Raw genomic sequence first — 12,364 nt, forward strand, 5'->3', positions numbered from 1 at the left:
TCTTCCCCTGTCTTATAAAAAATACGCTGCTACTTATTTCTGCCCATTTGCTTGAGGAGACAGGAATATGCACAGTAGTCTTACCACTTGGGAGCAAAATTCTTGCCTACTTTCTCCAAAGAACACTTTGAAAGGCAAAATTTCTCAAAAAATAAATAGATACTCGAGATTGGTAGCTGGCCAATTTGTAGAGTTGATTAATTAATAAACAGGGTGAAATTCATCAGCTTTGAGAGCATGGCTTTCCAAATCTGATAAACAGCTATATAACAACTGTTGTATGGACAAGGTGGGAGAAGGGGAAACAGCTGGATACAACACAACCACTGACAGAATGAACTTTTTTGCAGGGGAGAGGTTAGGAAAAGGCTAGAAGTGATTTTGCACTGGAAGAAAATTGTTTTACAGTATTTGACAAATGGAAATGAAGCTACTAAAAACTCAGCAGACCTTTTCAAAAGCACTTACATGTAGTGGCTCAACAGGAGGCCAAAGGACCAGAAACATAAGCTTGCCTATACTCCCATAAACTATCTACTACACAGACTGCAAGAAATATCACCATGGTACTGGGACCTGGAAAACTTGCTTGAGTCTAGTGCTCTGCTAAGATGGTATTTTTTTCTTCCGGGATCCAACCTTTCATCTCCAATTGACTTCATGTTGTGTTCTTAAGACATATCAACTTGTTTGGAGCTGACCTCTTATGTGGAAATTCTCATCAGCCCCTCCTTAAACAAACCAAAAACCCTATGTCCTTGTTAGGACAAGTCAGAATGGCTAGCTGTATCCCTTGGCTAACAGATTAAAGCCTTTGAATATTTCAAGATCTTTTTCCACAATAATCACAAGTTAGGACTTCTGGAATTTGATTGCTCTGTAAAAGCAAGATTCAAGAGGACTATGGAAAAGTGGTGTCATTGCCATCCATTGGCTTTGGCCAATGGAGACAAGAATATGAACCTTTCTGGGTTTCAATCTTCAAGATAAGGCAAGTCAGAAATGTGAAAAGTGCAGATCACATAAATGTCTCTTTAAGGACTGACTTGTGTTTGGATAAATTAAACCATAATATGCCAGGGCCCATGATATCATATTTACTGAGTTGTTTTTCTTTTGAAGAAATATTGAAGGATTTCCTTAAAAACCAGTAGAAGATAGTATATGTGATGTAATACCAGTCTGTCAGATTAGACACACACAATCTGAGCCAAAAGGAGACAGTATTAATTACTTTCATGAACTCCCCTCATGTCTTTCAGGTTTGTAAAGGATGGGAATAATCAATAATTACTCCTATGCAGCTGGAGAAAAATCATACTTTCTTCCCCCTCACCCTTTTATCTCTAATCCTAAACCAATATAATATCTATATATAGAAAGAAAAGGAACCAACATGAGCCACAAAGGCTTTCTGGTGAACAGTTACTGCAAACTACAGGAGTCAGCTGACTCTTTCCAGTTGTGGCCACAGATGGCCTGAGGATATGTTGATATGGACACATATCAGCTGCTTAGGTAAGGAAATATCCTAGGCAAGTTCTCCTGATAAAAACTCTTTCTGCAAGAGTTTCACTAGGTCTGTCAACACTTGAACTGGAGGTAGGATCACTTCTTCCTCCAACATTTAGGAAAGGCAGACTTGAAGAAATTTATGTGAAGAGTTGTGTGGTGTCGTATCTAACACCAGAGGGATAATACAGAAATCCTACTCCTGAGCAGACTCTGGTGCAATTTGATGTCTCAGGGGTTTTTAATACAACTAGAAGAGAAATCAGTACCAATGGTCAAATGATCTCTTTTACTGCAGTTGTAGCTTAATGGATACAAAGAAGAAAGTTGTTAAGAACAGATATATTTGATGGTTTGATGTGAAAATAGACAGTCTCATAAATAGGTATGATCTGTTATTTTGTGTTCCTAGTAAGTACTGAAAAATTGCAATCCATGGTCATTTTTCTGGTAGACCCTGTCACAGGCAGAATCCTTGGATATAGTGCCAGACTTGAGGCTTGTTTTTCGTAACACAAAACATGAAACTTTTTAGAAAGCTTTTCCTAACCTGTCTTTAAGAAGAAGAAATGAAAATAAGAAAAAGGAAAGGACAAACTCCTGCCAGTTTAAAAGACAAATAGCTCAAGCAGTGAGAGGAATCAACTCTTCTTCTTAGATGGTTTGTGGGTTTTTTTTTTGGTGAACATATTCTGAATTCACTTTCTCATGGAAACAAAAGCCAATTCTACTAATTTATTTCTCTAATATTTCCAAGTCTAGCTCTTTATTTTAACCTATATACTTTTTTATGTCTGGGATAATTTCTGCTGGTTTCTTTAAATTCTGAAAAGTAATTTATTTATGCACCCTTATAAAAATTCATGTTTACTGGAAAGCCATGAAAGAAAGTCAGTTCAATCTGCATGGTTTATATCCTGACAGCTTTTTTATGATGTCTTAATATTTTTGTGTGTTTAATATTTTAGCTCAGTGTCTTGTTTAAAGCCAAATTTCCACTTCTTTGAGTTAATTTCAATATATAGTAAAATGATTACTAAAATATAAAGAGATGGAATGGCAACTAAAACCACACAGCTCTGTCAAAGATACTACTACAGCTAAGCACTGTCTGAATTTTAACATAGTCAGAAATTCATAGCAAACAGACATCTATGTTTTCTAAGGAAGGAATTAATTTTCAAAAGAAATGCTTACCATGTTCACTGAATAGTAGCTGTTTCCACTTCTGTCTTTCAATTTCTGAAGCTTTGAATCCCAGTACAGATTTTAATTCTTGTAACACCCTCTTAGATTCCTGTCTCTCTCGCTCTTGCCTCTTTCTTTCTTCTTCGGAGAAGCAGTAAAAATCTTCCCTTTTGTATTCATTATCTGTATCTGAATAATCAACATATGCTTCCAGTTCCTAAAGAAAGAAAGAAAGAAAGAAAGAAACTCTTGATCTTCACTGGTGGACTCAATCCTACAATCTGATTCATGATCAAGTGATGTCAACACAAGCCAACCACAGTAATAGGATGGAGCCCTGTCTGAGCAGAGCCAGCAGACCTGACACTGCTCCTGGTGATACCTGTATGAGTTTGGAGCAAGTCAACTCATTAATGAGATTTACCTTCATACACAAATAGGATCAAGTGATATAGCTTGAAAATGGGAGACCATTTCTCCATAATTACATGGGGAAATAAGGAATGCTAATTAAATTCACACTGTGACCAATTCTTGGTAGTCAGGCATCTTGCTAATTTAACTTACATAAATCCTTATGAAGAGGATATAGAGAATAGCAAACTTCTCTTCCAATTTTAAATATATTGGATTACAAGCATAAAAAAACAGAGCAGAATTTATGTTACAATAATTTTTCAATAAAGTAATTAGTCTCAGATTTTTGATATGGAAAAACATCTAGAGAGAATACATGTTGGGGAGAGGAAAGGGAGGGACGAAGCTGAGCATGGATGTTCACTGTGCTTTCAGAATGCACCTGCCACTCAGTTCTGGAATGGGGGACGGCCATCTCTCTTCAAGACAGCCCAACCATCACCCAGGAGTTCCTCAAACAACACAAAATTGTTCAGTGTTACAATAAAAAGATACCAAAAAATGCAGAGACTAAGCAAACTGAAGGCAGGATGATCTGTGCTCAAGCTTGTCACTTTTGCAGCTGTGTCCCTTTATCCAGCAAAAGTAGGACTATTACATATACATATAGCAATTCTTACTTTTTATTACTCTGACTTGTGTTGCTGCTCTCCTTTGGTCACTCATTTCTAATGATATATATATCAGAAATAAATACTAGTGCTCTTTTTTCCAGGATGGGGAATGCCTCCCCATGGAATAGCAAAAGGGATAAACACAATTTTTTTCTGCAAGTCCAATTTTGAAGTGGCATTGGCCACTTACTTGTCTGTCTTGGCAAGACAACAAGGTCACTGCACAAGCAACTGAAAAAAAAGAATGGATACAGCAAATAATCCCCAATTATTATTTTAAATGATCTTTTTTTTTTTTTTACCTGCTCTTCAGGGATTGGATCTTTGTTTTCTATGTATATGGCAGGCTGTGTTAAAGGTACTGTAGTATGCTGTAGGTTGTCACAGGAAACTTCAATTTTGCCTTTAGGGGAAAAAAGAAAAGGGATTTTTAAAAAATAAAATTGAGTATTGGATGATGTTTCTGACTCACTCAGGCAGGGTCCAAGTATTTTTATAAAAGCAGGATTTGCACATATGAAAAAAATGGTGAGAAGGCTGGTTAGGTTACACTGAAACACTGTTAGAGAGCACTTAAGTAACTTGGCTGTTTTGATAGAAGCTGGGTCCAATGGAACTTGTTCTGAAACACTTCAACTAACAAATCTCAGAAATTTTATAGACTTTGAAAACCCGCAGATGGCAAGCAAAATCAGTAAAACCAGAGAAGAGACTTCGTTCAGAAGTTTAAAAAAATAAAATTATAGGCAAAACAGCTTCAAAGAACTGGAAAATACTGGAAGAAATAATTAAGGAAAGTTTACAGGAAGATATTTCTGAGGTAGCAAGGAGACATGTAACACAGCCAGTATGGATTTGTTAAAAATAGAAGATGCTAATTTTTCAATGCAGTAACAGGTCTTGTGTATAGAAAGAACCAAAGACATCCTGCATTTTGTTTTCAGTAGGACTTTTGACATGGTGTCATGACATCCTTATAAGCAAATTGCAAAGGCCAGGAAAAGTTGTTATTTTCTGTGCTAAAGGTGCAAAACAGCCTCTTGGATCATCACAGCATGGTTACTATTTTCAGACCAGAATACATTGAGTGAGGATTTGTCTCAAGTCCAATATTCTCCAATATTTCCAATGGGTGAAAGAAAAGTGTTGCATTTCATTAAATCTGCTGTTTGAGGACTATCTGAAAGAACACTGAAGGGCACCACTAGGATAAAAAATAATACTGGAAAATCAGAGAGACAACCCAGGTAGAAATGGATTTCAGACCCAGCAGTTTGGTGACAGTGGCTGCAAATTTTTGTGCTCTGGAATGGCGAAGTGTGCAAGTACCTCACAACTGACTGGAGAGCACCACTGAGAAAGAGGTGAGGAGCCTCAATGTTAATTCTACCCCACGGCAAGCAAAAAGCCACACTACAAACTAGTACATACAAGCAACAGCACTGACTGTTAGACACATGAATTAACATTTCTACTCTGGCACTGACGGGCTGTGGATGGAACATAATGCCCAGTCTGGGGTCTCTTCATTCAGTAACACAATGGGTCAACTAGAGGGAATATAGAGGAAAACATTGGATTATAAGAGGACTAAATATAGTCATCAGGGAAGAGCTGAAGCACAGGGAGTCATGCAGAGAGAAAGAAACATAATAATAATCTTTGAGAACGTAAGAGCCATCAGGAGGAAATGGATTTCCATTGTGAGTGGATCAGAAGTACTGCTTTTACATTGCAGCAAGAGGTACTTCTATTCAGTAATAACATTCTACTGGTAATGGAATTAAGTGCTGGAACAGATGCCTGGAAATACTGTAAAATGTCTCTAAAGACAGTTCTTTAGGAACAGGTAAACAATATTTACTGACAAATACTAATTTACCCTTGAGAAGGGAAATGCGTTAAATGACCTTGCCAAGCCCCACCTAACCCTATTTTCCATTTCTCATCTATACACTGAACACTTAGGGATGGTAAGATTACAGCAGAGTACCACAACCTTGCTCTTATAAATATCTAAAAAAGTTGTGTACATTTGCAAAGACAGAGACCATTTAAAAGGAAAAAGAATGGCATTTAAACAGTTTGAGGGCCATTGTTTCAGAGATCATTAATACAATGATGTAACTAGCCATAAAGAGTACTCCATTCTGTAATATTAGCAGTAGATTACTACATGCTTATATTGTTGAAGTTTAAGTGGTAAGTTTAATCAGTGATGAAAAAATGTGAAAGAATAAAGAGAAGAAGCTGAAAGTTCTAGGAAATGAGCAAAGATGTGCATGTAAATGAATGATTGATAGATCCACCACTGTCCAAGAAATTTAAATAGAGGTGAATTCCCTTCAATGTGCTAAAGCCCCACTTCTTCTGAGGCTCTGCTCTGTGCCTGACAGGATTGGTGAGTAAAGACACTGATTCTAGAAATATATCAAATCTTGTAAAGGAAAAAGCCAAACTGCATTCCTTGAAGGAACCATATGCTATAAGATACATGCTGGTGTCACCACCACCAACAGGCTAACATGAGGGTGTGAGTGTTCAAACTATTACCCTGAAAGGCTTTGCTTTAATGTACCTGTAAGAAACCAGCTCTGACATAATGATTCAGGGCAAGAAGCATGTACTGCTTGCTTGCTCTTTATACAAATGCTCTACCGGCTGAAGTAGTTAGTTGAACTAAACATCTATTGCAGCAAAAGTGCTCAGCATCCACTTAGACACAATGCCCTAAGCTCATGAGGTTCTTGAAACAACTCTTGTCAAAAGACTGATTTAGTTTTAGGATAATAATGCATAAACATAAAAGCTGTGCTGAGCTGCTATATTAATTTAAGAGGAAAGTATCTTCTCCCAAAGAATTTTCAGAAAGTTTGAAAAAAAGAGACAATTTATTGAAATAATTTACATCACATGACTGACAGACCAGCTGTTTAAATTTGTAGGAAGACAGCAAAATAATTCAGCTGGACTTCATGTACAGCTTGACAAGGTCAACTCACAGAAGCTGGATGGTTTAGAAATATATCAAGAAAGTCAAATGTTGTCAGATAAAAATAGTTCTCAATGACCAAAACAATTTAAAGTAGCTCCTGTAGAGCAGTTCAGTAAACTTGTTGCAAAATAGAGGTTCAAGCCCAGCACATTTCCAGGAAAGCCAGTGGGCAAAAGTGAAGGATTATTTTATTTTTTATTTCCCACGCAATCCCTTCCTTCTAGATCACATACGAGGTTATTTTTGTACTGAACTTTAAAAGGAAGCAAGCTATAATAAAAAGGCCTGCTGTGAAATTTATACACAAAGTAAAAATAAAACTAAAATAACTAGAAAGAGCTTTTAAGGAAAGGGGATAAAAGATTAGTGGAACTACAGGTTGTGGAGTGCATCAACCAAACACAACAGGTCAGTACATGCAAATGTATCAGGTTACAGCTAACACCCTCACAGGCTGTTATACACAGCACCAAGGGGGAAGCTGTAAGACTGCACTATCAGGCAAAGTACAGGAGTTTGTTTATACCATGTCTGGACCTGCTCAGAGCCTGCAAGAAGCCTCCCAGTGCTCCCAGTTCTGATATAAGCATGAACAAGGTTGCCCTGCCTGTCTCTAGGCCCACAGCAATATTTATCCATCTACTGGATATTCCACCCATATGTCATTAAGAGCATAGTCCACTTCAGATTTGGATTTCTGTAGGCAATTTGCTGATATCCCAAGTTCTACCCCCCCAATTTTCCTAGTGCAGTCTCCATCACCAGCATTTTTTGGATGCTGGGCTGTGCCTTCCTAGGACAGTAAAAATGCTCCTGGAAAAAAGAAAGATTACAAATTACAGGTTCAATTCCATGTCAGGAGAGCCAAAGCTCACTTCAGTTATTTAAGCTGGTTATGCTTCACAAGAACAGCATGAGCAGTACAGATCCTAAGGAGAGGGACAACAAACAAAACGCTGGGATATGCTGCTCACTAAGATTTTTAAGAATACCAACGATTAGCGCTCTCTTTTTGAAAGAGGAGGTAAATGGGTATTATATGCTCAACATGATTTAAAATGTTACAGGAAATGTGATTGTCAAAAAAGTTTCATGGCAATGCCCTTATCATTTCAATTACTGGCATAATTTAAATGCAGTAAATAAATGAAGATCTTGAGGGCAATCCATTAAAATCCTTCATATCATCTCTGAAGTGTATCCTATTAGCTACTAAATTAATGTCTCACATTTACCTTTTTTATTTGGGTTTCTTCCACTCATTTTTTCCACCTGAGAAATGGCTTCTTCCCAGCAGCTGTTGCTTGCTTGGATATGAGGCTGAATAAACTTTAGTTTTTGTTCCAGAACCTGATGGGCTTCTGTCGTCAACTCAGGTGTCTCCTTAGTGCTAACAAGCTTTTCAAGTTCATCCTCAAGAATTATTACCCTAAGTGATGAGATGACAAACAGCAGTAAGTAATAAAAAATACTTGACTTCACCATTCTTTCAAGAATTTTATGTAATTTAATATAAGAATTTAATGTACTATTATTTTCTTCAAGTTTAAAGAACCTAACTCGGTCAATTCCTCAAAGATGCCCCAAAATTTTAAAATTAAAATACTTTTTTCTACATCAAGATACATTGCTTATCTGCATTTGTTATAGAATTCTTATATGTGAGATTAAAGGAGTAGAACAGTCTCAACTGTTTCACCAAGGCAGTGAAAAATCTTTAAGGATATTTACTAGGTACTTACTATGAGCTGAATGTTCATATAAAACATTTAATATGTTGAAAAATCAGTGGAAGATAATTATGTTTTTGTATTTTTTTAAGGGAGTGACAAAAGCAAGGCAAAATCTTAGTGCACTGCTTATCTTCAAGTTTTCACCAGATACTCAAAGAACACCCAGGAAAAATACCAGATTCCATAGTAAACCAGGGATCTTTGAGCCCATACTGTGTAAAGATATGGCTATGATTGCAGACTATATATCTGCCTTTTTTGCTTTTAGCTGGGGACACAAGCTGACAACCCAAAGAACTTCATGAACAAAGCCTTCTACACTCTCTTAATTCACATGTGAACTTACTCATTGAGCAGTGCCTTGAGATGAAGCTGCAAGCTGCGTACTGCTGTCTGGAGACTGTTGAGCTCTCTGGACTCCTGCTTGGCCCTGGCTGGCCACTGCAAGCCCGACTGATGCTGGGTCTCGAAGTAGCGATAGAACTCGTAGCTCCTCTTGAGCTCCTCCAGGCAGGCGGCGTGGGTGTGAGGCAGGCCCTGGGTGACATCGCGCAGGATGTGGTGGGGCAGCCGCTCCGGGGACACTAAGGGCTTGGGGGATGCGTTGGCTGGGGACAGCAGCAGTGCCAGCCTCCGGAAAAATTCTGAACTCTGCCCTACCCACAGCTGAAAGAGGACCTGAAAAACAGGGTAGGGTCAGCTCTGTGCACCTGGAAGGCAGTCAGCTTCCAAAGTAAATGTACAGATACACCACGGCAAACATTCCTTGGCCAGCAACAGGAACTCTGAAAAACTGCAAAAATCCGCTGACTGTTTTTGAAGGGTATTTCAGAGCACCTGAGGTTCAGAGCTTGTGAACCTTAGGTGACTGTTAATTCCTTGATGAAGGATATTAAATGCAATTATGCTCAGAAAGTTGTTGGAGTCCAAAACCTCACACTCCCATCAGCCAGTTTCATTATTTGCTATAATCTCCACATACCCTACAGCTCATAAAGTGCTGCCAAAATTCCAGTGGCAGAAAAGACATTTTTCCTTTTATGAGGTCAAGCTGTCATTTCTACAATCTAATAACTACTGCATTGCCCAACACCCAACCTTGAAACATGAGCCTAATTGCACTATACTTCAACAAAAAAAAAAAAATTCCACAGCTGAGGAAAGTTGAAATTTCTTTTTTCAGCCTAAGTAAGAAATTCTACCAATACCACTAAGAAAGGAAAGGCTTTTATGAAAAGGATTGATTCACAATGTTATATATGGTACTGAAGAGACCAGTCTATCTAGGAGCAAGGTAGCCCAAAACTTCAATTTCTTGAGAACATCCAGTTCCAGTGAAATGAAAATAACTGTTTCCTTAGTCTAGAGAAGTTTTCTCAGTAGGCCATGACAGTACAGCAACACGTTTTACATCTAAAATGAAAAGGAAAGGTTATGATATTTTTCTCTGCAATAATGGCCCTTATTAAAAGAAATCAGCTGTAGGTGATTATGAGGTGCAGATTGAAACTTTTTCAAAAGCATTTCAGACCAAGGAAGACAAAACATTTACTCATCATATCAAAAATACTTGGATGCAAACTGATAAAATATTCCAAAAGAAAAAAGAAATCTCAATTTAAAAAAGGTGCTCATGAGAAAAAAGAATACATGAATGACATAAAATTAATTTGGGGCAGACATGCAAGACTGATTTGGTTGGGGGCAAAAATACAAAGCAAACAAATGGGCAGCAATCACTCAAATGTCCTTGAATGTGTGGTGCCCTGGATAAAAAATCAAAGGCTCATGCTGCAACAAGCACAAAAGAAGACCAATCCCTTCCACCAAACATAAATTACAGGCAGTAAAAAGTAGCACACAGAAATAGTGGACTTCAGGAACTGATAATAATAATAATAATAATAATAATAATAATAATAATAATAATAATAATAAACCTACCTGAAAAAAGGCACAACGACAAGAGAAAAGGAAATTCCAGATGTATTTATGGTTGCAAGCAGCTCGCTCTGCCAAAAACTACTGATGATCTTTGCTGACACACAAAATACCCAACTGACTCTCCTCAGCTTAAACTGGTATTTTTTTCTTAAGTAAAAATTTTTCACTCTTTAAATTGCTTTACTTCAAGGACAAGGTAGCCAAAAGACACATGCTACATTTGTCATGTGGCTTAGCAGGATCTGCATTTTAATATAAAGACAAATTCTCTCCAAGTAAAAAAAAACTGAAGAGAACTGCACATACATCCAAGGCTCACCACACAAATATGTCCTAGGTTATCAAAGTATGTTATACCTAGACAGGAATCTGCTTAGGACTGATATATGCTAATTTAGCTTGGTTCAGCTATACCACACCCAGCCTACATTGCTGGCTGTTATGACTTACATAAATTGAGATTTACTAGTTGTTGTGAGCTTAACTGTATCCAGAAAGCATCCTGACCAGTTTAACTAAAACAGAGTTCAGTTAAATTACTGCAAATTGCAGGTAAACAAAGACTTAGCTTACAAGCTTGGGCACCTCTGACAGCCTTCTTGTGCTTAAAAAGAAGTGGGTAAATTAGCAGGCTTACGTGGTTGCAATTAGAACTTCAGCTAATGAAATGCAAGAAAAATATCCCAATGCTATTTATTGTAGCTCTTAGCTTACAACTAATTAGACAATGCCTCAAAGCTTAGTAATCACTATTACTGGCAACATTTACTGTCAGAACAAAAGAAGTCAAGGTCTATTAATTAAGAGAAAAAATGCAACAAAAACCAACCCCAGAGAAACACAGAAGTCATATAATAATGGAATTCTTCATTAAAAAGACAATGCTCAAGGGGAACTGCCCTTGAAGAGGACCATTAGAGTATAGAAGGCTTGCATTCAAATGAGATCTTCCTTCCAATTTTCTCATGCAAATAAAAATTACCTAACATCTCAAAACAAAATAGATAAAAAGGCCATTATGTGGTTGTCACTCTGTTCAGTTAAATGTTTTTCAAAGATCAAAGAACCACACTGGCTCACGGCAGCAGGCGTCCAAGCTTATGATTTCTACTCCTCAGTGTGACTAAATGCAGCTACTCCCTTTGGCACTTACAACTAATTTGTGATTTCCGATCTCTCTCTTTTTATTCATGTCAAGAGATTAGATTAAAAAAATAATTAATCTGGAATTTATCCCAAAAAAATCTGGAAATTATTTTATTCAACTGGGATCAGATGAAATCAGAGAGCAAAAAATCCTGTTTAAGGGGATTGATCAAGCTGATTGTTGAACTTCCATGATTTGCAGAAAAATATCCTAATGTTGTATTGAGTAACTTCTCTTTCTCTACAAAGAAATCACATGAATCCTGATAAATGTAGAAACACATAATAAAAGCTTGATTGACTACACCTTACCCTCAATTCAGTGTGTTGCTACAGGCTAGGACATACAAGCCACAGGACTTCATGACAACAGAAAGATTTTCACCAGAAGCCTGCATGGATGCCTTAAGCCCTTCTAGGAGAGCTTACCTTGAGTGCAGGCAAGCTGAAGCCATCAGTCAGATTGTGTGCTTCCTCTTCAGAAACCTGCTCTTCACTCAGTCCCAGACCCAGCTCCTTAAAGGGGACCACACAGATGTAGCTGGTCACGTTGTCACTCTCCGAGTTCAGAGGGTAAGTTTAGTTGGAGTTAAGGTAGTAAACAAAGCCACTTTTGCATTAAACACACAGAAAAGTAAAGAAATACTTAATAAGGTTTCTTACTCCAGGCAATTTTTATGAAAGCACATACTTCCATCCCAAATCCACCTGAATCCTGTTTAACTGGAAATTTTACAATCCTTATTTGAAGCATAGGTTTTAAATGCTCTTAGAAGGATGAGGGATAAGACACTGACAAAACACCTATGGTCAAA

General features: G+C 37.5%; 1 protein-coding gene across 5 annotated transcripts in view; it reads right to left on the reverse strand.

The window, feature by feature from the left end:
- VEZT (vezatin, adherens junctions transmembrane protein) overlaps positions 1-12,364 on the reverse strand; it is a 57,677-nt gene that overhangs the window by 12,379 nt on the left and 32,934 nt on the right. For all 5 annotated transcript variants that reach the window (XM_056510043.1, XM_056510025.1, XM_056510036.1 and 2 more), the window contains exons 7-11: positions 11,979-12,126; positions 8,806-9,137; positions 7,962-8,155; positions 4,034-4,134; positions 2,710-2,917 (exon numbers count right to left, since the gene is read on the reverse strand). In XM_056510043.1, the coding sequence (XP_056366018.1) occupies positions 2,710-2,917; positions 4,034-4,134; positions 7,962-8,155; positions 8,806-9,137; positions 11,979-12,126 (983 nt within the window). The remainder of the gene's footprint in view (positions 1-2,709; positions 2,918-4,033; positions 4,135-7,961; positions 8,156-8,805; positions 9,138-11,978; positions 12,127-12,364) is intronic.

The sequence above is a fragment of the Oenanthe melanoleuca genome, chromosome 1A, assembly GCF_029582105.1.
Source record: "Oenanthe melanoleuca isolate GR-GAL-2019-014 chromosome 1A, OMel1.0, whole genome shotgun sequence".
NCBI classification, from domain to species: domain Eukaryota; kingdom Metazoa; phylum Chordata; class Aves; order Passeriformes; family Muscicapidae; genus Oenanthe; species Oenanthe melanoleuca.